The sequence below is a fragment of the Malurus melanocephalus genome, unplaced genomic scaffold (assembly GCF_030028575.1).
Source record: "Malurus melanocephalus ecotype Western Australia unplaced genomic scaffold, MMel_1.1 scaffold_125, whole genome shotgun sequence".
In the NCBI taxonomy this organism is placed as follows: Eukaryota; Metazoa; Chordata; class Aves; order Passeriformes; family Maluridae; genus Malurus; species Malurus melanocephalus.
Window position 1 is genome coordinate 989,500 of NW_026623357.1, and position 27,318 is coordinate 1,016,817.

General features: G+C 45.4%; 1 protein-coding gene across 8 annotated transcripts in view; it reads right to left on the reverse strand.

Moving 5' to 3' along the window:
• The window catches only part of NFIA (nuclear factor I A), a 240,404-nt gene that overhangs the window by 76,365 nt on the left and 136,721 nt on the right, over positions 1 to 27,318 (reverse strand). For all 8 annotated transcript variants that reach the window (XM_057370406.1, XM_057370405.1, XM_057370410.1 and 5 more), the window contains exon 3: positions 5,010 to 5,084. In XM_057370406.1, the coding sequence (XP_057226389.1) occupies positions 5,010 to 5,084 (75 nt within the window). The remainder of the gene's footprint in view (positions 1 to 5,009; positions 5,085 to 27,318) is intronic.

Here is a 27,318-nt window from a genome sequence, read left to right on the forward strand (position 1 = left end):
TCACAGAGGGGCTGGGATGTGACCAAGATCACTACAYGTGTAACGCTGCAGTGAAGTGATAATGTGCTTAAGGTTAAATGGGAGAAACATGACATTTGACTAATAAACTTTTTCCTGTGTTGTGACTCCATAAACAAAGGGAAACACACTGTGCTGTTGCTGCTGCTGGGAGGAAAAGGGAGCTGGGTGGATTTTTTTTTTTTTCCCAAGGCCTTTGTTTCCTCCACGCTGTATCATTAGATTCAAAGAGGTCTCGCCGAATACAACAGATATGAAATGTGTGATGTTCATTTTAAAATTACAAGTACAGCCTGCTATTGACCATCTAATTATGCTGAGTTCCATTTATAAACATAGCTAACCACTAAGTTTATAGAGACTTTTTGTGCTGCTTTAATAGGATATTGATCGAGAGCAAGGTTTGAGTGGACTGCCATTGAATTGTGTAATGGCATACAAAAGRCAAGGTCACGGCAACTGTTCACTCCATGCCTGCAGTCTATTTTTTATTATAATCTTTTTTTTCTCCCTCTCATGCCCGAGCCCACACAGTGAGTTCTGGATAGCAGTGCTTTGCTAAGGAATATAGAGTATCTTTTTAAATGTTAATTTTCATGCTGCTGACTTTAACTGCCTTCAGCACCGTAGTGCTTAGCATGGCAGAAAACATCCAGAGAGCAGGGYTCTCACAGCCTGGCTCACACACACGTGCTTTGGGAGGAGGAGAACAGCCTCTCCTCCTCTTCTGGGCTACAGAAAGCATCCCTTGCTCAGCCCAGCCCCTCCAGCCAAGCCAGGGCACCCCACACCTTGCCACAAGGATGTTCTGGGATTCCCAGGACTTCCTTTCCTTGTGGTGTTTTTGGGCTGGACAAGGAGGAAGCTGTGTTTCCTCAGCTATATCTATGCTCCATGCCTGCAGTGCTGGCAATCTCTCTCCATCCCAGCCCTTGTCCCCATGGCAAGGACAMCTCAGCCCCTGCCTCTATCCCCAAMTCTCCATCCCCAAATCTCCATCCCCAGAGCTCCATCCCCAAAACTGGCACTGCTGCACCGGTGTGGCAGGATCCCGAGCTTCCCAAAATGTCCTGCCCATAAAGCACCTGAGGAATCAGTCTGAGTGCTTCAGGGATAATTATCTGGGCCATTTCTGAGTGTGTTTGTGTGCCTGTGGTGCCACAGGCTCATCAGAAGGATGAGAAGTCCCCAATTTCTCCTCACCCCGACGCGTGGCATTTTCGGGGCAGGGTGCAGCCACAATTCCCGTGTTTATCAGCACYAAGAGAATGATGTCACTTTGACAAATAACACACCACCAAACAAATATGTTTGATTTGGCTCTAGCAAATGTTCATAAATCCTCAATCTTTCCTCACATCCTGGGCAGTGCAGTTGCTCTGGCTGCCTCCAGGACCTCCGAGGGAGGAGATCGTCCCAGCAGATCTCCCTGCACAGGAGGGAAGAGCGTTCCCTGCGCCCTTCTCCCTGCTGTCACCACCTCCCAGCTCTGTCCCCCAAGACAAGTGGACACTTGGCACCACAACCAGCACCTTCTGCAGAGGATCYTCCCCAGCACCCTCCTGCTCACAGCCCCTGGAATGTTTTCCTCACACGGGGAGGAAAGGAGGAGGTTTCCCTCGGCCAAAGCTGGCTGTCGGTTCCCAAATCCATCCATCCCCGACCCTCCTGCTTTTGAGCCTTTTGTTGTCAGCACAGAGCTCCCCAGAGGAAAGAATGAAGCCTATGATATCAGAAAGGGTCTCCCCAATATCTGGGGTGATAGACAGCACTCRGAGAGGAGCTCACACCCTCTGCCTGCTGAGAACGGGGGAAAACTGACAGCGTGAGCTGCAACACCCACATCAGACAGGCTGGAGAGGACTGTTTTGTTTTTCAGAGGCACATCTATGATCTCTTTTCTCTGTTTCACTAGGCGCTGCAAGCCTCAGCAGCTGGGCAGCATTTCGAAAGAAAACCTGCATCTATGGGGCTGAAGAAAGCAGGTTTCTGTTCCCAGCACAGTCTAGACTTGTTCAATAGCTCGCAGAAAAGTGTGATGATCAGCACTGATAGGCAAGATAGATAACAGGAACAGCTGACCTTTCACTTGATTAATTCATTCCCCAAATCTGCATGACGGAGACAACTGCCTCTTCCTTGAGACTCCTTGTCATGGGGACCTCTGGGAGCTTTGCTAAATAAACCTGGCACATAACTGCTACCCACAGTATTKTGTAGGATTAATTTTAGATAACAGCTGCCATGGGCCAGTTGAAACTGGGGGAAATCACTTATTTCTATTGTTACATGACCAAAAGCAAGCAAGGAAAGAAAAAGTGACAGTGGGCATGCACAAAGATGACCTCTTTGGAAAGAGGGCTCGTCCCAAATCGGGACACAGGAACGTGCAGACAACCCACAGAGGGTTACATTAACTTTTAAAAACCTTGCCTACCAAATTAGGCAAATACACAGCAATTACCTTGTTGCTCTGTTATGTCAAATAATTCTTTGAACGTGACCGTGTGAATTAATCCTGAGTTTTCTGGGAATTTGCTGCTAGACTTGACACTAAACATATCCTACTGGGTAGGCAGGGCATGTCAGGCTGTGGGGCTTCTCAGACCTCGTAAAGTAAACAAGGTTAAGGCTGGTCAGTACATGTCTGGGGCATCTCCAAGGAAAATCCAGGGTGCTATCAAAAGCAGTGTAGCTAAATCAGTTGCTGGCACTCGTCCCTCTGAGTCAGTTCTGAAGTGATATCCCAATATGCTTTGGGGACACTATTTTTGGTGGAGGTGCTGGCTTGTGGACAGGATATAAAACTGAGGTCTTGACCTCGCAGGGTTATTAAAGAGCCCATGAAAAACAGTGCAAACCCCCGTGTCTGGAACAGATAAAAGCTGAATATTTATATTTTTCCCACCAACACTTTTTTTCTTATTTTTAATAAAGTCCATGCTCTTCCTGAGTGCAGGTGCCCCATCCTGGAAGGCGGTGCACTTCAGCTGCGAGCAGAGGGAACATCTCAGACACAGCTCATAATTTGCAAAACATGCTGAGTGCTAGGATTTCTGATACCCAGTGTTTCAGTTTAGTTACAATAAAATATCAGGGAAAATTAATAAGCTTGAAACATGACGCTCCCGAGGTCAGTGCCAAGCTCTGGGGGAGGCTGGGAAGGCTCCAGCCAGGAAGGGGGGCACTTTCCTAGGAAAAGTGCACACATGGAGCACGGCTGACAGAATCCAGAGGCAGCTCTGCTGTGCAGGGCTCCTGCAGCCCAGATAAGATTGTGGTGGAGTGGGATGCCTGGCAGAGGGGGAGGGTGAATCCTTGGGGCTTCAAAAGCGACACGGGGACGKTCAGCTGGTTCTGCCCTCCCTGGCTGCAGGTCCCAGCCCCTCTGAGCTCTCTCTGCATGGCCAGCTCGGTGCCAGAGTCTCCACCGAAGCTCTTCAGCAAGAGAAATGATTTGCAAATGTGCAGAGCACTCAGCGGTGCCTCTTGACTTCTGAGGCCTCTTAACTTTGCCCTCCTCGCAAAATTCCCACCAGCTGTCAGGGAAAGGAGCTCAGGAGAAATGTTTTCTTGCACCATCCTATTTTTGAATGTAAAGCCAATTTATAAGCTAGTCTTTCCAAAAGAGAAAATAAACCAGGAAAATCCCCTGAGGAACCCTGTGTTCTAACTCAAAACCATGGATTCTCTGCTAGGTTTGTGCCAGTTAGATTCTGACCCCAGAATGACTTAAATTATGTGCTCAGAGCTGGTACACAAAAAAAAAAAAATTCTGCTAATAAAGAGAAGAACTATTCTTATAATTTAATGGGGTTGGTTGCACACTCTAAGGTTTTGAAGGAGCACAGAGGTGAGGGTTTCACCCGGRGCAGTGGGGATTGGTGACAATGTGATGGTACCCAYTCAGCTGGARTAAAATCACAGRAWGKTTTGGGTTGGAAGRGACCTTAAAGCTCATCCAGTTCCACCCCTGCCATGGGTAGGGACASCTCCCACYGTCCCAGGRGGTTCCAACYTGGCCTTGGACAYTCYSAGGGATGGGGCAGCCACAGCTTCTCTGGRCCAAGACCTCYCCATCCTCACAGGGAAGAATTTTTTTAAATCCCTAAAGGAATTGCTCCTCCAGGCCTGTCTCGGCAGCAAGAGCCTGTCCACACTCTTCCTTTGTCTGGGAGATGTCACAGCCAAACACAATCAATGCCCCTTTGATCAGGGGAACGGGGTGGTGACAGGTGAGTATTGACAATCCCGCAGTGATCACCCTGCAGAGTGTCACTCATGCTGGGGGCATTTGCATTCTTTAAAGGTCAAACCCCAAATCCTCCTGGAACACAGAATTCCCTTCAGCTGGTGGAAAATGCGGGCCTGGACAAGCCAGGATGTGTGAGATGGTCAGGGCTGAAGCTGGCACTGTTGGTGGCACTGTTAATGGCTTCAGCAGMTTGCAGGGGTACAAACCACAGGATCAGAGAACACCCTGAGCTGGAGGGASCCACATGGAGCATCAAAATCCAGCTCTGGCCCTGCACTGGACAGCCCCAGGAATCACACACACACAGACATGTACACCTTGCATGGATTAACAAAACGGGAAAAGACAGCATCAGGAAATTTCCAGGCTCATGTGCACAGATTAGGTAATTTCTAGAGGTCTGGTTACAACACAGCCCTTGGATCCTCCAAGGGACCCATGGGAAGCTCATTTCTGAGTGCATTTATCTGCACTCTGCCCATTTTCAGCTGGTACCATATRAGCTTATCAACTTGCACATGCAAGTCTGCAGAATTAATTTTTTTATCAGCTTACTTTAAAATTCTGCTGTTTTATTTTCGCCCATTGAAAGACGTGGCACATAAACATTGTGCACTGGAAAGAGAGGAGAACCCTAATTTTTAAGATGCTGTTTCTGAGTTTAGGAAGGGAACAACAAGCATCAAATAAAAAAACTTGGACTGCAAAAACCACATAAACACAAAATGATACTTACTTTGTGAGACTCTTACTAGCTCAGTCACACTGAAAACACCTGATGTGACAAAACTGTCCTGGAAGCCCAAATGTCCTACAAAACAAACAGAGTGAGAGAACTGCGATTAGCTTTAAGCATTTAATGACAGTATTCTCAAATACTTTACTTTCATTTAGACCTAAAATGTGACATCTAATTTCCCACTTAGCAGTAATTATTGTTTATGTAGGTGGGTAGCGAGTCATACAGCTATGTAGGCTGCTTTGTGGTTTCTATCTGGAGGTTAGGAAAGCTAACATGACACATCAGCAGGGAGATTTTTACATGTTAAAGCATCTCAACAGGAAATCTGAAACAAAAGAGGGCTATTTTAATAAACGGTTACCTTGGATGACCCCTAATGACTTCACAACTGAAATGAAAATACTGTACCTAGGAAACAGACAGGACAGCTAAGTTCCATAATCGTTTTAAACATTATTCTCTAAAGAAACATCTGATCAGGATTATCTACCCATTCATTCAAACAAAACAAGATTTAAAGACGTATTCTTCATTTTCCTAAGGTTGCACTAGGGGGAACTTAAAAAGACCAGATGGTTAAAAAAACATTTAAATTAAGGCCTTTCCAACAACAAAAAAARAAGTTCTAACATTTAAAACTAKGTTTTSAAAATAAAAATAAATGTGCATAAGAAAAAGTAAAAACTTTGAGCTCTGTAGGAACCAGGGTGGACGCGCAGGGAATGCCTCGACGCTCGATACCAGAACGCGATGGCACTTTACATAACAGCATTTTCCTTCTTCTCTGCAGACATGCCTACCACCAAATGTTCATTTAATTTTCACGGCTATGCTCYGTGACAAAGGAGTGGCCCAGAGCGGGTGTGAGGGCTGGGATGGAGCTGGACAGAGCGAGAGGGAGGGAGAGGGAGGGAGCTCGGCCGGGCTGACCTCCTGCTTTGGAAATCAGGGTCACAGGAGAAATCGCAGGATAAAGGGATTAGTAAAGGAACGGTAAAGTCCTGCTTGCCCACAGGACAAGTGGCATACCTTTTTAGGCTGTCCTACTTAGAGTCACCGATCCCGGCGCACGCAYGCATTTGTTATTGAATGTTTTGCAGGGGCACCATCTGCTCCATCGTTAATTGTTTGTCAGGCTCAGTACGATTTCCCTGCCTTCCATGCATTCTCCTGCACCCCAGGCTCATCCTRGGAATACCTGTGCACCTTTCTCTGATGACCAGAGTGATAGGACTGATGCCAGCTGCACATTGGTACTCCTGGCTTTCTTTTGGGGCTGTTTATAAAACCCCACCATATCCCACAGCCATTGCTACCTGTGGAATGGGATGCCAAAGGAATGCATCTCCAGTGAAACACTACTGAGGGTGGAATTTTGGGGAAAGTTTGGGAGAGGTCTGGAGGGAGGTGAGCTGCTCACCTCCAGCCAAGATCTCATGGAATCCTGCTCCTGCACAGAAGAAGTTCCCTGTTTCTGCGAGGAGCCCACGGTGCCAGATGAACGCAGYCTCTGAGCTAACAGACTCGAGACAAGTTTCTGCATCAGGCATGTTTTTCTACTCCAGCAATAATGACGAGTTCTCAAACTGTGTATATGTATATCTTTGGGCATCCTTGTGTATGTGTGTATACATATGTATTATGTACACAAACATATAAATATACACAAATCTGTCATGCTCCAGCTGTAGATAAATGCACTATAAAATATTGAAATTGATGCTGAAATTCAACACAAACAAATTCCTCAATCTGCAAACAAGGTTTTTATTTACATCAAGAGAATAAATTTTTCTCTACTTCAAATGGGAAAAAAAGGTTCTTATGAGCTTTTATTTTTCCTTATTTTCAACTTAGAAAGGGCTCCCAGATAGCTGTAAGTGCTTTTGCCTGATCTGCTTTGTATTTTCCCATAATAAAGGTGATGACCACCTCATTCTGCCTTTTAGAAAYGGTTGCTGGCCATACACAACGTTTGCTCATCGCCGATTTCCAAAGTCTTTTTAATATGAAGATCTACTTTTCATATGCTGCAGCAGACCTGCCTATTGAATTAAATGATCTGTGAATTAAAAATAATTCTCTTAGGTCTTCACTGAAACCACTCATGTGCCTAAAATTAAGCATATGCTTAAGTGCCTTGCTGGATCGGGGCCAGGGCGCTTACTACTCCGCAGAGCCCTCGCGAGCGAAGGCAGCCTGTGCCGTGCAACTTCTCACACTGTGCTCATCGTGGCAGCGTCTGAGCAACTTCCAGAAGCGCATCCAGCAATGCCACCAACATCTGCCACGTGCTGGGTGTTTTTTTTTGTTTTTTTTGGTTTTTTTTTTGCGGCGCACCGCAGCGGATCTGCTCCCGTGTGCGCTCCAAYCCGCACTCCTCAAGCAGGCTCACGCCACATGCAAAATTTAAATATGGAAGGAARAAAGCCACCTAACCCCGAATCATAGCCACAGTAGGATATTTGGCTGTTTTTTTAAAGAGGAAGTCTAGAATCCTTCGTAATTATTCGGTAAAAATGTGATTGCCACGAGGCAAACCACATTATTTTAACCCGTTGCACACAATGGTAAAATCAGAAATGAAAGCGCCATTTTAAATACATTCTAACTCTCGGGGTGTGAAAAAAGATGAATAAGTTCTCTTAGATATGCTGCCTTCATTATTCCCATCTTGGGTACACTTGGAATGTCCCCTTACTCCTGCAGGGATATTCCATATGGGAGTGCATGTAACAGCAATCATTAAACAACAGCACGCAATGAGCGTGGTTAGATTTTCATCCTCCAGTACCAAAAATAAACATTTCACAAATGAAAGGCGAGTTTCACAATTCTCCAATCTGATATTTGCTTATAAACATTAGGAAATCAGGGGGCCAATCATTAATAAAACCCTGATGCCCAGAGAAGCCATGCCTTTGGTTTAGAGCTGCATCACAAATCTGTTTTGATGTTCTGTTGGGCTGTGAATTTGCAGTTCAGTAGAACCCCATGGAAATTTAAAGGTGTGCCTGGATGGATCAGACTGCAAAATCCAGGCCTAAGACTCTCGCTTTTGCTGAGCTGGGATAACAKGGAGAAGAAAATAAGGGAAATAGTACAAAGAACCTAACGAATTATTGGGAAACAGCAGCCCTGACAAAATACGCGAAGAAAACATCATCAACTGGGGTCAAAATGCAAAAATGTATCAATTTGGCTGATCCACTYAATTCTGAATCAGAAGAAAAATAGATAAAGCCAAGCAATTATATAGGCAGATGTTAGCATTAATGAGCTCCTGCACTGAAAAGATGATTGAACACCTTGAAAGCTCCCAAGATTTGCTTTTCATGGGGCACTTKACTGAAATACCTGCGCTGTGATAGTTCTGCTCAATATCCCAAAGGCAGGACATTAAAAGTACTGCCTGTGATGGGTTATTTGTGCAACAGCCACCGTTTGGCTGCAAAACAGGTGCTCAAAATGAACCTTGCAGGGTTCACTGGCTGAAATTCTGGGTACAAATGAAGACACGTGGCTGGCCCAAGCAGCTCCTGACTCAGCAGATCACGTGCTCCATTTCCATCACGTGCCCAGTTAAAGCACGTGCTTGCTGCCCTGCCAAAAAATGATGGGCTGACAACGTCCAGGAGCAATTAAAATATATGATTATATCGGAATATATTCCTTCAGAGCAAGTCTAGGGGCAGGCAGGACTTAGCTCATCACCTAAGATCTCACTTTGGCCCACAAGGRGGATCATCTTTCCCCTAAGGGGGAAAAAAGCCCCAGGTTAATAAGACCAAATTGAATAAAGCAGATCAGGACGGTAACTAATAAATCATTGTGTGAAAAGCACTGTGCTGTCGTACCAGGTACCACATGGAAAACATCTTTCCATAAATYGATGGATGCTTTAATTGGGGAGAAAATTCGCAATGCCATTTACATATTCTTCTTTTGGAATCCCAGCAAAGGAGCCCTAAGAAAAGGCTTTAACTGCTGGAGCCTAATTCTGATCTCTCTCAAAGAAGTTTTAAACAAATCTTTCTACACTGATCAAATAGAATTTCACCTCATTTTCTCCTAATTTACACTGGCAGAGGAGAAATCAGGATTAGGACTTGTTGTCTAGTGCTATTTGTTTTGAATTATTAAGCAAACATTCCTATTTCAATGAGTAAACGTGTACAAAGGCAACTAACCTTCGTCCTAAAATCGAGTTTACAGGGAGAGTATTGTCTGCTTTCCCAATTAATGCTGTAAAAAGGAGTCTCAGACGTTGAGCTACCAATCAAGAGCTTGTGTTGTAGCTTGAGAAAATCATGACTGATGCAATTACTTTTATGTAGAAAGTCTGAATATAGTCTATAGGTTAAAGTTCATCGGGTTATTGTTCCTTAATTGAATATCTGAAGATGTTTTCAAGGTGCTCAAGGTATTATTGTTATTTAATTAGCAGGCTTCCTTGTGTAATCCAACAGCATTATTTTTGCTAGAAAATAGTTAGATTGCACCACAAATATACGAGGCATTTTCTAAACAAGAGATACAGCTGGCTTCCTGAAAGCCAAGCTTAAATAAAACCGGGAGAGAGCTACTCCTTTGAAGATGAACAAGCCCAAATCCAGTTATTTTTTCTCCCACTCCAATCTGAGTGAGGATGTATTAAGCTTCAGAAAGCAGCTTTTTGGGAGACTTTGATTCCTTTGCAGTGTTTTGAAATTATACAAGTCCCCCAAACTAGCGCTGAACCCGTTTCTAAAGCTTTTTTTTTTTTTTTTTCATGTTCAGCATCTCACTATACACAGCCATCTTAAAACCTTAAAATAGTAATAATCAATTAGGGTCTCAAGCCTATTATCTTAACCAAATGCCTGATTAAAAGAAAAGCCCTCTCTGCTCGAAGTGCAACTTGATTCCTTTTGGTTTTATCCTCTATCTAGATAATCCCATGTTTCACAAACAATGCGGAGCAATAATGTTGATGAGGAAATTAATGTCTGTATCACACAGCACACGCAGGCCTGGAGAGAGGGGATGTTATCACAGGGAACCCGGCTCACCCCGAGGACTCCCAAAAGATTAGCTGCTCCACGGCTGCACGGGCTGAGGAGGATGGGGAGAGGGAGTTGCTCCTAATCTGCATTTTCCAGCAAAAAGACAAGGACTGAACATGCGTGCCGCAGTCAAGACCTTCGTAACATTTACACCCTGCTTAATTGGAAGGTGAGTTCATCAAGGCTGGGCTGACCCTGCTGAGAAATAGCTCAGCTCTATCCCACGCTGGAAACACAAAGCAAGATTCATGGGGCTAAGCTAAAAAACTAACTCTGTACCTAAAATAAAAGGGAGATTGAAGAAACCAGCTATGCCAGGCACAATTCTGTGTCCAAGAGAATGTCTGTGCACTTTTGATGGCAGAGATCACCAGGCAGTGATGAAACCTGCATTCACCAGCAGCCCCCAAATACTGATCACCAGAGCTGCCACTGCGGCCTTATTTTAATTGCTCTGTACAAAACATTCCTCAAATTTGTAAATGATAAACCTTTAATGTTAAATCAGGCCACATTTTTTAATTAATGGGCATTTTATTAAAGAGTTAAGTGAGGCATTACACATTAAAGGTGWTACGGAAAGCTCTCTCCTTCCCTGACAAACGCTCCCACCCCTATTTGAGGTTGTTATTTCCCATTTAATTTTAGTGCCAAAGCAAGAGCTCACCTTGGACAAATTGCACATTTTCTTACAAAATAACTACATGTCACAGATGCTGTTATTTTCCCTGCCTCGCTACCTGCCTTTGGCTGAGGTTTTAAGAAGCACCAGAACTTTCTTTGTGGCCCATAGCAGGATGGATTAGACCGTCCAGGGCATGTCGTGTCAGTACAATAGAGGAACACTTTTAAGACTTTAAAGTCATGTAATACAATTCTAGGCTGGATCTTTCTTGTTAAAAAAAGCAGAATGGGAGTGATTGAAAGAGAAAAGGGCCAATATTTGACAACAGAAATCAGCATAACCTCCTAACAGCGGCAGTCATGGATGACTGCCCTTTGACCCGGGGAGATTATGTGGGATTTCAATGACAACAGCTGGAAGTGAGCATGTGAGAATAGAGAACACAGATCTGAGGCCTCCTACAAAAGACTGCACAATCCCTGCCCAGATCTGAGTGTTGATTAGAAATTGTTTCCTGGTCCWGGCTTAATAGACTGTGATAATGAAAGTTTTGTTAACCCTTCACAATATGCAAAACCGCTGGTAAATGATTTGCCTTTTTGGGTTTTTAGCTGAAAAGTCTGTATCCAGCAGACRGTGAAATTGTCTGTCTAAAGCTGCTTGTTTTTGGGGGTGCCCAGAGCTCAAGTTCAGCTCCTTTTCCAAGTGGTTTTTGGTCACTGGGAATCAATGTCTAATGGGGATGAAGGACTCTGACCCTTCCCTGGGGAACCCACCTGAGCAGAGGTGAATCAGAACACAAATCCACATSAAACAACTCCCTGTGTGTCACCTCTCCTACTCACAGAATTTTGGGATCTCTAATGACAATTCCTGATTATTCTTTCGATATTTATCATATTGAGCTGCAGAGTCTGGGTTGCAAATTAACAAACATGGACCAGAGCAAATGTGGCATCAGGTGTGTCACCAACAGCCCAACCCTGCACGGATCCACRGCAGCCTCAGCTCTTAGGAGATTCAACTCATTTCATATCTAAGTGCAGAGATAGTGGGAATTAATGGAAACTTATTAYCGTTAATGAACCGATTACAGATTGCAATCAATCATGTCAGCTTTTGTCCAAGTGGTGGCACACGGAGAGCTCCTTTCTCTTGAAGACAAAGGTCTTCTTGAAACATTGAAAGCATTTCAATTCACATTWAAGACCTTGTGTAATGGAAACCATTCCAAGATCTGAGATGTCTGGTGTGGTTTTTCATTTCTGATGACTCCTAACTCCTGGGTACTTTTCAGTACTTGAGTGTGTGAGAAATCAGTTAAATACAGTTTTTTGATATAATGATAAAAATTTAGAATGTCCCTGTCTACCATAAACCAAATTTGATAAAAAAAAACCTGCATTAATACCGTTAGGGGCCTATAGCTTGAAAAACAACAGATGTCTTAAATTAGCATATTTCTGTTTCAGGTCCTCCATCCAAAAATCAAATATTAAAGAAAAGAAGAAAAAGAAAATCATTATAAATGGTCATACTCATTTGGCAGCTTATAAAATAATGTGCCTCCTCAAAAGCGTTTCAAAGTAAATGAGATGAAATCTACCTAGGGATAATAATTCTGGAATATTTATAGCATCCAACAATAAAAAGAGTAATAAAAAGAAAAGCCTGCCTCCCTGAAAATAATAATATGAAGGAGTTATTTATCTTCATGTTTTCATATCAACCGTGGTTACGGGAGCAATGACAGCTGCGATCTCCAAGGTCTGTGGTGATTTTGCCAGTGACTCAGTGTCCAAATGGAGCTTCCAGGGAAAGCTGATGGGATGTGCTGCTGCAGGGAGCTCCCTGGGCACCCACCAGCAGGCACCCACCCACCCTCTGGCAAATTTGGGCACTGGAGRGGAACACCCAGGGAGGGGACAGTGCCATCCCTGCCCATCTGCCCCTCCAAGGACTCAGCAGAATTAACACCCCACCGTCACCAGCTTGGCACTGCACTAACCACAGGGCCCCCAGAGAGCTGGGAAACCTCCTAAACAGAATAATGTAAGGATCATTTCTACCCAMTGGCCATTTTTTTGATGCCAGCATCTTATTTCTGGTAGAGCCTGAGAACGTGACTTTGTACCACTCGTTTGTGTGCAGACGACAGCGCCCGCTCCATCAGCTGCCCTTGCTCCTCTCTCCACCATCTGCCCTCACTTTTTTCGCTCCTCACCGAGTATCAACTGGTATTTTGCCTCCAGAATTCATCCACTGGTCTCTGGGAAGCTGCTGGCAGGAGGAAGGGGCCGTGTGTGGAGCCGGAGCCGCATTCTGGTCCACGCGCCGCCGGAGCGTGCCTTGGAACGGGCAAGGTCTACTTGGGTTTACACTGCTTCAAATCACACTTTAGCTACAGCATTAATGCCATAAATATTATTGTTCATGCTGTGTGAAGAACACCAGYGCGAAAATAAACGTAAGGATATTTAAAAACTGGTGTGGAATATTTAGGTATTCAGACTAATCACGGGCTGAAATAAGCACATTTGTTTCAAATCCTGTTTATAGCACTGCAGCCCCTCCCTCCTTTAAATCTTCCTCTTAACCATAGTGATGTTTATTGAATACCTGTCATTTCTCCAGCAGCATGTGCCAACAGCGGCTCACCAGTGCCAGGCTGCATGAAAACCCTTCTGTCTCCTATTCTCCAAGGGGCTCCCTCAGATCAGCCACCACCGTACCCAATACACTGAAACCCATAAATTTGCAGATACTGTAGTCAAAATTCTTAACAGGAAAGTGCACCCATTTTGCCCAGTGTAGCATACTGAAATATCACATGGCGAGAAGCATTTCTCACCATGTGTAAACTGTCAATTTGATTTGAAATTAAAATTTTTGATTAACATGAGCATTTCTGAGCCTCCCGCTGGCAGCAGCCCTATTGCTGAAAAGTGACATGATTTGTGACACACATGCTGTACAGAAGCCCCATGCCAGCAATTGTTAAAACCGCTTTCATTCCGCTTTAATACGGTATGACACTCAGGAAAATAATTTTAATATTTAGGAGAAAGAGGGTRAAGGCTTAAGGGCTGAAGTCCTTTATGGGTGTAAAGCGGGATTAGAGCAGCACGGAGAATCGGCACGGAGGTCTCCCCATCTCACGAGTCACGTCTCTTTTCAGCAACAGGAACCATCTGCAGGAGGCTCAGAAAGGTCCGTGCCGAAGCACAAAGCCTCCTTTTAAACCCAGTTGATATTTCAAACACAGCATGAGGTACTTTCCACCTATGAATGCCGAGATGCTCGTGCACGGGGAAATGCCTGCAACTCGGATAATTAAAGCCTGTCGGATGGCAGGCTGGATTTTCTGGTTTCCACAGCGCTCTGCTCTTTTCCCGTGTTTACCATTTCCCCCGAGGTATCAGCGGCCACTGGAGACACTAACATTTATATGGCAAATTACGAAAGAGGAAACTTTTGTGGCTACTGAGACTTTCAGGGCTGGGAATCTACCTCCTCATCAGGCTGGTGGGAAGATTTTTGCCCGTTCAAACAGCTACAAGGAGCAGGGCTGGTTTGAAGGCTCCGATGTAGGCACGCAGGAGACAAAAGTTCAGAGGGGATTTTCACAAACGTAAGCCTGTGTCACTGCTRCAAGCTGCTGACTCAACTGTGTCACCTGCGTGGTTCTCAGAGTGGATGGCTTATTTTCCAGTAACACCATGTTCTGAGGAAGTTTATCGTGAAACAAGTATCACGAACAGTCATTCTGAGCAGCAGAACAGCCTTGATACGTGTCGACACGCATCTGACTTTTCTTTGAGCTCCTAACACTGCTCACTGTCACACTGAACACCCCGCTCTGCTGGACTCGCTGTTCCAAATAAATACAGAGCGATTTCTAATTGCCACAACATGGCAAGTAAAAAAAAAAAAAAAAAGTAGTATTTCGAAAGTAATTTTAGCTGGTGAAATGAAATACCAGGATGATTCAGATGCCCTGGAAGTACTCAGGCCTGAAATAAAGCCATGGGCTCATCTACGTTGATAACAGAGCTCGAGAACTCAATCTGGATGAAAAACACGACCCTCAATAAAGCTGTGATACACTTAATAGAAGTATGCAGGTTCTTTTAAAGAAACCTTAAGTTTAAACAAGCATTGTGTGTAAATATCTCATTTTAATTAGTATATTGCCAAGAAATTATACAACTGCACTCAGCAATGCTGTAATTATTTAGGATCTATAAAACCCTCCCTCAGCTGGTGGTAGATGAGTGSCCCCTCCAAGGTTACCCTTCAAACACGCTCGGAGCTGGACCGAGGGAGTCTGACATCCTGTGGACACAGAATTAGGAGGCTATAAAAGCAAGTATCGGGGTTTTTTAATGTGCACATTATTTTATRGTTATAAGAATAATCCACGTAACCAGATAACGTGGCAGGATTTCTCTAAGAAAGCCCAAAGTCCAGGAGGAGAAGGTGGGGATGGGTCAGGGGAAGGCAGCTTCCCTGCCTCAGTTTTCTGGGTGATATGGACACAAATCCTGGTGACTCCATCAGCTGCTTCCTCTCATCCTGACACTCCCTTCTCTTCACACCACGGCCCTTCTAAAAAACCTGTGGCAGGACACGACCATGGAAGCTGTAGGAATATCTGCTCAGGATTAGATTGTACAAATTCAAACTTAAAGCAAGCAAGCTGGGCATGGAAGCTGAGCCACAAGGATCAGCCAGMTCCATSGCTTTCCTCTCTCTATCGCTTTYCTYTCCCTCCAGAGCTACTTCTTACACWTTCTCAGCTGACACCACCTGTGAACAAACTGCACTTCACAGCAAACTCCATGGATATTGTGCATTTACCTGTTATCCACTCAATTTTTGCAGTTTCCTCTCCAGGAGTCCCTTACTCTCTATTCTTTGCACAGAGCTGACTCTGATAACTTTTACTCCCCAGCAGGCTGACTTCCACTGGCTACACGTTAAGTTATTTTAACTCTAGTTATTTTAACTATTTTTTAGCTATCCCTATGGCTGGGGAGGGAGGGGATTTGTCACCAGTCAGGTCATGCCATGCACTCTGGCTGCCTCCACYGGGACAGTGCAGGTGCAGGGCAGAGCTCTGTGCACCCTGGAAGGAACACAGCCCTATTTTCTGGGTGACCCAGACTCTCTGTGCCCACACCCCGGGCTCTGCCAGCTCTCTGCCTGCCCCAAGCATTGAAAATGAAGCCTCACAGCCTGCCTGACCGCCTTCCCAAGCTCTGATAGCCCAGACAGCAGTGCAGAACACCCAGGGTATGAGCAGGCAATTCCCAAACTGGCAACACGAATCCAGCAGGAAGGGATGCTGGATGTGGAGATCAGCAGCAGAGCTCTGCACGATGACTGAGGCTCTCTTCCCACTCCATTCTAAGTTTGTGTTTTGTAGGGCAGGATGCCCTGTCTACATTCCTCTGCAGACTAAGAATGGACATTTATTAACAAGTACTTGGGCGGGCAGCCCAAAACTGCAGACTCCTGGCCTGGGACTGCGGGACAGAGAGGGCCAGTGACCCCTGCTTGTGTTTACTGTACTTGTGCAGACACATGTTGGTGTGATAGGAGCATTCACTCTCTCAGGTTCAGGCCAAGGTCAGGCCAGAACACAGACCAAGTTTATTTTCTCCGTGTAATCTGCTTGAGCTGGAGCCCAAAGAGTGCTTGGAGCTCACTCAGTGTGAGGGGTTCAACATTAACACAGCAAACAGAAGGGGCAGAGAGGAATCTCRCTCATCCTCAGCTGATTCTGAGTGYTCATCCCACGTGTGGCAGGCTGGGAGGTTCCAGGGGAGGCGCTGAGGGATTTGGGATGCTGTTGGTGGGATGTCCCATCCCAGGACGGTGCCAGCAGTGATTCAGATGAGCTCTGGGGCAGTGGTGAGGGACTGAGGGTGATCTGGGGTTGGCAGCTGGGCTGGAWAGATSAGCCCTTCCTGTGCYAGAAGATTTCCTCTCTAACCCTYTAACTCATYCYACAGCCARTGTGCAAYACCCAGGGGTGCAGAAACACRGCAGARGGRTGGAMTGCCCTCYCCTCWTGTATTTAAGACAACCTGRAGATACCACAGGGGCCAGGATTTCMTMCTTTTTAGCAGTCTGGCCCGTGACAGTTTGTACTGTGACTGACTTTCAAGCTGGCAGAAAGAATGAAAAAAGAAAAGGAATTCCACTTGTAGAGAGCTCTCCACTATAAACTAAAGCAACTCAGGTAAAAAGAAAACCCATCTATCACGGTTTATGATGCATAAACATTCATTTAATCTTTCTCCTTTGCTTGCATTACTGAAATGCAGAAATAAAGGGAAAAATAGTGATGGATGGATTTTGGAAAAGTTGGAGTTCAGCTCAGGATGGATGAGATCCCAAACATTTCAGATTSTTATCTCATCGTAAGTGGAATAGCTGAACCTCTCTTGTCTGCAAAATTAGGCAAGACATCCTGTGAGAATGGGCTCTTTTTCACAGAAGTTTAGTCCCCAGACACATGAAAGAATGAAAACAAGAACTGGAACAGAACATTTTTACTTTTGAATAACGGCTCCATTTGGGCAGTTCAGAACAAAACTTCACGGGAAGAGCTGAGGAGGAAATTCTCGCTGCCAGTGTGCCCATCCCTGGACACATTCTTCCACAGAGCACACGAATACTTATCAAAAATGATAACTCATCTGAGAAACTCCCAGCCTGTAGATTTCAAAAGAAAAACAGAAAGGGAAAAAGTACATGTTGGCAGTAGATACAGTGTCCACCTCTCTACTCCCTGCATGTAATGAAGAAATCCTTCAGCCAAGTCTACATGCCCTGCTAGATCCACCTTTGCTCTGAGCAATTCTTTGTCAACTCTGTCTAYTCTGGCATGTCAGGATGAGCAGGAGAGGGGTGGGTGACTTCTCCAGCAGCAGAATCTCAGGTCCAGAGCAGTTAGACTAAAACATCTTGGTTTTAAACCTCCCTGAGGTTAACTCTCAGAAGACCTGGCATCCCCTCTGATTACAGAGGGACAATGAGGATTTTAGGTTCATTTTAATGCCTAATGTTAGATGGGATGAAATCCAACTCTAAGTCCACGTATCACAGCAGCATAAATCTGGAGGAAAATTTGCTTTCCTCCCCATTTCTTGCCCCAAGCAATGTCTCCTGACATTCTCCACCCTTACAGTTCTATCTGGCTACTTTTTGTTTGTTTGTTTTTCCTCCATTCAGAAGCCTGTAAAATACAAGCGYTGCTGAGTTATCCCAGTGTCCCTGCCCTCCATCCGGCTTGTTTGCAGGAGGGAATAATGATCTGTCACCAAGGTAAATTCACTGCCCGGCAGATAATGCCACAGTGTTTCTGCTGCCCGTTTCACAGTAAGACATTCTTTTTCAATGATGCCGCATCTCTGTTCTCGTGGGAACAGTTTACGGCTGACATGGCAATAGTCGTAATAACAACTTACATTTATATTGGACACGGGATGATCTTTACTTCCCTCTCCTTCTAACAGAGGAGGAGCTCCCAGTCCTGCTGCAAATCCAGGCAGACAGAAATCTGGATTCGCTAACGCTGGGCTGCCTCATTCCTCAGCTGTTTGCCTGGGTTGTCACATCCTCTCCAGCCCATTTTGTTATTGATTTAAACAGAGCCATGGGCCACCACCCAACTGCTACTCTGAGCCTTCCCTCACAAAAATCYGTGGGGATCCCCTCCTGCCTCAAAACAGCAGCCACCTCGGTGTGTCAGGCTGCTGTCCATCCTCTCCTGCTCCTCACCTCTTCCCTTCCTCCTGCAGCTCCAGCTCTGGCATGCTCTGCTGTATCACAAAATTGGCTCCCCTCTGTACGGCGTGGGGGATGTGGCCAGCTCTCTGCGTTCTGCCACTGGAAACTTCCTGAAAGCACATTCCCTGGTTTTGAAAACCGGCACTTTGAGGTCTAGCATGTGGGAAAATTGCAGGAGGTCTGCAGTGCAAAGCTGGTCAGGTGGGGACACCCCCCAAACGCCAGCAGGTTTTCAGATGGAGATGCAGCTGTCAAAGAGCCTCTTGTTACAGATAAAATCTTAAGAGCCAGGAATTAAAACAGAAAAATAACAGGGACAGAGATGTGGGTTCTCTGTGAGTGAGTGGTACAGCCACACGAGCAGAATTTGTGATCCCTGGAGAAGAAATGCCAGTGAAAGGTTTGGCCCACTGTGATCTGAGAGCTGCTGGTGTCACCCCTGAGCCTGGCTAGGGCAGGGGCACTGCTGGGGTGCCATGGTGGCCCCACGGGAGGGCACAGGGCTGGGGTGCTGGCCAAGTGTCCTGTAAAACCAGACAGAGAGGAGAGAAATACTCAGATGCCCTGGAGCAGCCCCATCATTCCTCGTGCATCCCTTGCCAGGGATGGGAGTGAGGTGCTGGCTGCTCATCCCTGAGCTCACAGCACATCCCCTGGCTTCAAGTGTGAGCAAGGGAGGGCGGGAGGTAATGATTAGAGACACTCTAAAATGATTGCATTAATTGAACCTTATGAAAATGTAAAACAATGGCAGTGGGTATTAATAAAACCCCTCCGTAACCACGCACGTCTCTTGTTTACTCRAAAGTGCTTCACTGACTACAGATTTACTCTGGGGCACAGCAGGAAACTTTACTCCTTTAAATTTAATCAGCCCTTTTTTKGCCTTTTTTTTTTTTTCTTCTCCCCTCCCTTCCCCTTTCAGAGAAAAATACCAGCTATCAGATCTGTGTTTCCCATCCACTCCTCAGTGCAGTGCCTGGAGGTGATAGTGTGAACTCACTCAAGAATGTGAAGGCATTTTATAAATCACTCGGTTCCAGCAGGAGGGGGAGAAAGGGAGAAGGCAGAGGGATGATATAGTTTACAGCACACACTCAGCAGTAACTCCCAACTGTCAAACTTCAGCATTTTCTTCAGTTGCAACAGTGGTTAACAAAAAAATGTTAAGACAGCAGACACGAAATGCACATAGCAAGCAGCAATTTTAATCAACGGGCACCTTCCTACCACCCCAACGCCAAAATCTACCCGGGCACTATCACAGCCCAGAAAAAAAGTTGCACAAGTGGAGATAGGGCACCACAAAAGGAGCAGAAACGAACAACACAAAATGCTGTAAACAACTTGAGGGGCCCTTTTTGGTGCCAGATAACAACAGCAGGGCGAAAGGAGTGTGTTTACAAGCGTGGCTCGCTCGCCTCACCTTCCTCCTGCCCCTTCTGCCACGCTCACTGCCTCGCTCCTGGGAAAATATTTGCGGACCATTGCAAATAAAAGTCTCCTTCTCACTTTCCAAGAAACGGATCTGGTACTTTTCCATTTCAGTCGCACCAGGGGCAGGCTTCTGCCCGAGTTGCCCAAAACTTTCTTACCAGCTCCTAGTTAGCAACTTCTGCAACTCAGAAGTAGTATCTGCAATTAAAAAATTGTATTTATTTATCTGCAAAGCCTTTTCTGGGAGCCTGCTGTCACTGAAGTGCCCTCCTGACAACAGCAGCAGTCCAGCTGCCATCAGGAACATTGCCCTTCACTAGTGTGCACAACTCCAGCCTCACAAAATTAAGTTTATTTGGAAAGCACCTGATTAACCCATGAATCTGCAATATGAGCAGACACAAAGGGGTTTTTTTCCGAGCGTGCAAACCGAGTATGACTGTGAAGGTTTGGATCCATCTGAATGAAAACCACCGTGTACCTGTAAAACCACACATGATTCATCCAGGCACTACACCACCAGGGGAAGGTGTGAATAAACGACACGCATTTTTGTAGTGTGCAGATATGCTTGGAAAGGTCTGGAGCCAACAGAACACCTCCTGCACCAGTCAGGAAGTCAGAGAAAAAGAACACGGGARTGTGAGTGGGAAAATGCAGTCCCTTATCTACACCTGGACATTCCTGCCCTGATGAAMCAAGCTCTGCTGAGGCCACAGAAGTTTAGGTGCTGGCAGTGAAGGATAAGTGTGAAAGTAGGAGGAAAAAATGCTGTTTGCTAAGAAGTGCCAGACTATTGGCACTGGAGTCACAGGGAATTTCTGATGCCCTTGGTTGGACTTGTTGGGAAACAGAAAGACACTGAGCCACCCACTGCTGCCACTGCCTCCAGCTCAAGGCTTCATCCCCTTCCAGCTCCTGCAGCCAGAGAGCCAGCACCTCCCCAGCTCCCAGCACACCTTTTTAACTTCCAGTGGTTTGACCACAGAGGGCAAAATTTTGGCCAGGGAGCACTTCCAGTGGCAGGAGAGCAACGGTGAGGCAGCCTGGGCTTTGCTGCTGTGATCTCTGATCTCTCTCCCACTCGCTGCCACAAAGAGACACCACCTAAAGAGATGTGGAGTAATGAATGCTCCGGGTAAGCGACTGATTTCAGAGGGGGCTTTTATCCACGGGCCCTGTATTTATAGTTCGAGCCTTTTCAATTAATACGCACACCCTAAAAGAATTAAACTACTAATTATCACATTTTACCGTGGTTCACAGAACTTTCATCAGATCTAGTAAATGAAATCACGAGTTCGGCAGAAGAAGCTTTACTGCGCCAAATTATGTCAAGGGTATATCATGTTGATAATAAAAGATCACTTGGTTGGAAGCCTAACCTAGAAGGTTGGGGAGGCGTAAAAAGTTCACATTTTGGATCATGCTGCTCTGGTGTGGGCGTTTTGTGGTTTTTTTTCCCTTCGTTATTGTGGAAGGCAATTCTCCTGCAAGTAAAATTTCCCCTTTGTCTTACATTACCGAGCGCTAGGGAATTTTCACACAGAAAGRCAAATAGAAAGGTTTGGGGTTTTGTTTTGCAAGTCAGGCCTTGGCATCACATCCTCTTTCCACTCATAAACTCCCCTCTCCACTCAACAGAAATTAAACGATGCCCACACCACAAATAAACTCCTTCCCCTAAGTGCCCGGCTTCGTGGTGGGCAGGRTGGTGCTCCAAAGCATCCTTCAGCCTGTGGTGGCCACAATTCCTCTGACTCAACCCAGCTCTCAGCTTCTAATTAAACAGCCACTCTCTCAAGAAGAGAAACATTAAAAACAGTTGTAGTGAAAGCTGGAGGTTGCTGGCAGCTCTGGCTGCTGTGGCCAGCATCCTCCTGGGAGATGGGGCACAGGGAGAAGGGGGTGCCACGGCCTCCCAGCCAAGGTGGGGGCAGTGACCTGGCACTGAGGACAAAGAAAATCCCTGACCCTGCAGAGGGAAGCTCAGGAGTTTCCTGGGAGGCAGCTCCAGGCCATCCCATTTCTGAGCTGCCCTCTAGATGGCCCTTGCTGTTATCTCATGGATGAAGATTCATGGAAAGGAATGGAGCAACAGAACAAAAAAAATATTTTTGAAACTACTTGCAAGAATCACAGCTGTATTTATGCACCTTATCCACTGAAAAGGTTCAYTGCCTTTTTTCTCTAAACACACACGTGGAGAAATAAAAAAATATACTGGAGCCACATTTTTATTTCTCCTCTCCTTTGCAGTGCTCAGCCACTCCAAGCGTAATGAACRTTTCGTGTCTCTCAAGCACTGCTTTGTCATGCTATAAGCATTCATTTCATGCTTTGGATATTTCCTGTCATAYTCGCCTCGGATGAATTTTTTGCAGGAATGCTTTGCTGGTGAAGGTTAATGGTTAGCAGCAGTGAAAAGCGAGGTCCTCTGTCAATCCCCGAGCCCCAGGCCCTGGAGGTCACTGATGGGAAGGGTCTCCAGCCTTGCCCAGCAGAGCTGACCCCACTGACGTTCCTGTTCCTTGCCCAAACTGACAGGCAGTGCCATTTCCCATCACTGGATTCCCCCAAGACTGTGCCAGCCACTGATAAGCAGCGTCAGTCCTGAGCCCACCAGAGGAGACACAAAATCCTGGAAATCCTCAGCCTCACAGTCTGGACCACAAAAAGAATGTGGTGATACAGAGAAAAATGGTGTTTCCTTCCCTAATTATTCAAGAAATGAACCTGGATGGGAAATACACCTGCAAAGTTTCAGTTCTAGATAATTCTGATCAAAATACTGTATTTCTAGTTCTTTTTGAGGATGTAATGTAATGAAATAAGATGAGAGAAATGCAAGACTACATCACACATAAGCTAAATTTATAACCAGACATATCTGCTTTTGTTTCCTTGGGAAACGCTGGCTCTCAGAGCTGCCTACAGGCGCTCTCAGGGGGTGATGAAACACAGGCTGGACCTCACCAGACCTTCCTTGGCTGGTGGGATCTGTTAGAGACAACATCYCACCCTGCCCAGTCCCAGGGAAGCCAGAAGAGTCCAATCCCACCAGTGCTCCCCGACTCGGCCACAGCTCCAAGCCTGGACAAATTTCCCCACTGCTGTTCCCAGTCAGCAGACAACGTGATCCATAAGGGTGCAAATCTGTTCAGAATTTGGTCCTGGCAAGTTACAAAGGTGCAAACAAGCTGACATCACCAGGAGCTCTGACTTGAGCGCCAGCGATGAGATTCCTTATTGGAAATGCTAAGGGCTTATTTTTTTTTTTTAAAGCTTTTTTTTTCTGAAGAAAGTTAATTTTAGATTAGTCCCTCAGGCTGTGATAACTCCTCAGCGTGGCTCTGTAAACAAGAGASGAGAGTCTCCTTGCATTTATAAGATTCTGATGCAAATAATCCCATGAACAAGAACATTAATAAAAGCTGCCGTTACTGTATTACTGCCTTCACAGCTGTAACTGATAGAAAACTTTCTCTGCAAGGCTMGGTTATCTCCTGAAAATGAGGTGTTTCAGGAATGTTAGTCACCTGAGACCACGTATTTTCTAACAGCACTGATTTGAGCACTGTGTGTTCAGAGAACTGCTTGTGTCCAAGCACTCCTCAGGTGGGAGCTGAGGGGATGATCCAAGGACAGAAGAGCCCACAGACACTTCCAAAACCTTCTTGGTGAGCTGGCATCAAGCTCTGTCCCAGCTCTGAGAGTCTGAGAGGCAGCTGGACTCTACCTGGAGCAGTGGAGATGAGAGGTCAGCCATGGCCAGAGCAGAAGGGACGGCCTTGGAAAGCAGAACAGTTTCACTTGATAAAAAACATGGCTGTGGGATGAACTGGATGTGTCTCAGTCTCCCTTTCACCTGAAACATGGCTGAGGGATGGGAACAGCCACAAAAAACAGTTACTTGCTCTATGCTTGGGAGTGATCCTTCAGGATTTCAGTCTCTCTATTTCCATGTCTCTGTACCCCTGTGATCCTTCAGTGTTTAACTCCAGACCCCACAGACAGTGCTGAGCTCCTGCTCTCCCATTTTTACACAAAACAATTCCTCTGCAGCCCCAAACTCAAGGACACCTCCCTGTGCCAGGCCCCAAGAGATGGAAACAACAGAGAATTGGGGGGAGCCAAGTTGGAGTGAATGACTGCATTGGCTGAGCTGCAATTGGAGGATTCAACCCCGATGTGCAAATGGAAAAAAGTGAGAAAGGGTGAAAAACCCATGAGCCATTGTCCATTGTGGGTGTGGGACTGCCCTGAGTGCACCTGAAGGCCCTGCAATGAACAGAACTGCTTTGGATTCTCTGAATTCTGTCCAGCCTCTGGTTTAGGTAGCTGGGTTTAGGAGGATGATTTGAAGGGTGAGCTCTGAGCCTGATAAGAATGGCCCAGCCTTGGGCCAGGCAGGCACCACTTCCCCTGGCTGGAGCCATCCTACTGTATGGAATGCCAAATTTGGGACCAGAAGGAAACCACTCACCGATGGACTGGGCTCTGTTAGTTAAGGTGGAGGGGTTTTGCCACACACAATCCTCTCCTCCCCATGCCTTTTGTGACCACCTTTGCCCAGAGAAGAAGAATAAACTTCTCTTTGCATTTGTTCCCACTGTGGCCTTTTCTCTCCCCCACAGCTCAACAACCAGAATTGTTTCCCATATACTTTTAGGCATGGAAAAGTTAAGCACATACTTAAACATTTTTTTTAAGSTTTAATACTCAAGTCCAACCCTACTTAAGCAAAGAATTCACAGATGATATTTACAAGTCCAGTGTAATTACTGCAGGGCTGAAAAACGAGTTCTGTGAGTTACGGTACATCATTGTTTTTCTTTTTTTTCTTTTCCTTTTTTTTTTAATGTTTCAATGAACAATGTGCCTTTCATTTCCTGCAACACTGTTAAGGTACTTGCAGTTCAAAGCAGTGAGACTGCATTAAAGCTAAAAAGCATTTGGTTTGGGCATTACACGTTTTTGTTTGTTTTTTTTTAAAAAAATGCCTCACCCAGTACAGAAATCGTTTGAGCAGTGGATTTGGCACACATTTGTGATCAGCTGTCATAATGAATGCTGCCCTGCTTGCTTGAAATGGGAGAATTCAAGAATTMACCAACTTTTTTAAAGAGAATTTGCTCATCTACGACTCAAGTGCTGTGCTACCAGCTCTAAGGCACCAAATCCCAGCTCCAGAAATGACACAGCACCGTCCCCTGCTCTGCACAGAACACTTCATGTGCACCTTTACTCTGCACTTACCACATCTAAACCCTGCCTGGCATCATTTACTGACCACAGTATGAACCACCCTGTGCTGCATCCTCCCTGCCTCTCTCTCTGTCCTGATGGGGCAGAGCAGGATCCCACTTTTAGCATCCTCTGAAAGCCAAAATCGCAAATATCCCCACTTYGCAGGCAAAAGGACCACAAGGTTTTCCTGCAAAAGTTTAAGATAATCCTACTCACAAAAAGAAAATCTATCTGATAGCTGTTTCCACAGCTGAAAGTGAGAATAAAAGCCTGGGAGAGAGTCCACAGCATGCTGAGCTGGGAATTCAGTTGTTCCTGATCCCCAGGCATGAAGTCCCTTCACTCCATCAGACTACCCATTCTGTCATCCTCACGCCACTGAAAACTAGTTTGTTTATAAAACACAACACCAAACCAGTGCATTTAACAAGCTTTTAAAATCAATAACCTTTTTTTTTTTTTTTTGATTGGGAGAATTGCAAAATCACTTTGCAGTGCCAGCTGAAATGAAGCTTTTACATACCATTAGGCAACTACAAAAGTGGGGAATTTTCCACATGGGTGTTCCACCCAGCTGGTCAGAAAAAAACCCTCATTGGAGCAAAATATCAGGGCGTCAGAACATGTTCCTGTCTTTCAGGTGAAGCTGCTGACCTCTTTCATTATCCCTCCTGCAAATTTCCTCACTCRCAGAACAAACAGAGGAATTCTGGATTTGCTGCCTGTCCCCAAAAAGGTGACAGAGCAGCACTGTGCACGCCCTGTGTTAGTTTTACCCCCAGCTCCAGCACAAAACATCTGGACCTTGGACCATCCATGCCCCATTGAGCCCGGTCTCGCCCGTGTGTTTGCTTTTTGTGGCCATCCCGCTGCATCTCTCTCTCTAGAAATAATTAAATGCTTCATATTTCTGTTAAATATTTGCAGTGGTGACTGGATGACTGCCTGGAAACTGTTCTGGCTTCATGAAGGCTGAGGGAAAGGCAAAATTTGGTGTTGAAGCCACCAGTGAGAGCAGAAGATGTCACCACCTTCCCTGCCTGTGATGATCCTGCTCCAGAAAATGCACCAACAAAGCCCACTAGGAAAAAAAAAAATAACAAAAACAACCCAGGAGTGGCTCTAAAAAAAAGCCAAATCTTTTTTTTTCCCATGAACTTCACTTCAGCCAAGGTTAGACATACAGGCTTTGCAAAACAACACATACAATTTAGAATGATAAATTAAAATCTGTAGTAGGAGGCCTTCTTTTTCAGGGCCGTATAGTTGACCCTTCTGAACCCACATTACTCAAGGTATGCAAAATATATGTGTATAATAAATAGCTCTAGAATTTATGGAGTGGAACAGAAAGGATAYTAACAGGCAAGTAGAGAGGCTGTATAACCCTCACAAGGCCTTTTAAGATTTATTTTTTTAAAAACGAAGGAATGCATGCATGGAAAAGGCAGCACCGAATCGATAACACTGCTTTGTGCCTTCCAGAAAACACATGCAGAACGCTTCCAAATCTGCCCTCAATCTGGTCACTCCACTGCTGGCATCAGTGGGAATAAGATTATTCATGATTCTATTTTTTCTTCGATTAAAAAAAAAAATAAAAAAGGGGGGAAAAAAATAAAAAATTCCTCTCTGTGTGGGCTCATTCCCACTCTCAGTAAAATCAATTACGAGCCTCCCGTTGGCTCCGGAGGGATTTGGATCAGGCCCTGTGGAAGTGGGTCTACAGCAAGTGTAGAACAACGCAGTTAATATGATTTATCGTGTCCGTTCCTGTGCGTGCAGTTTTTCATTTTCTAAAGCCGGCAGTTTTGCTTTCATCCTCACGTTCAGGAGATAAGAGCTGCAGATCTGTGTTGATCTACGCYGGGTTCCCTGGAGCTGGGGGCTGCCTGTGCTGGGAATGAGCTCAGCCCAGGGGGAACGAACCCTCCAGGGCCAAAATTCTGGCTCAGAAAAATCTCCCACACACCCACTGCAAAGGGTGCAGAATCAGTGAGCATTGCTGCTGTTGTGGTGGGGAAAAATACCCTTTAGTAAAACTGAGAGACAAAAAAAAAAAAAAAGAAAAATACTTTTCCTGTTTATTAAAAAAAAAAAGTACCTTTTGCAGGTCACCAGCAAAGTTCCAAGAATTCACTAAAAG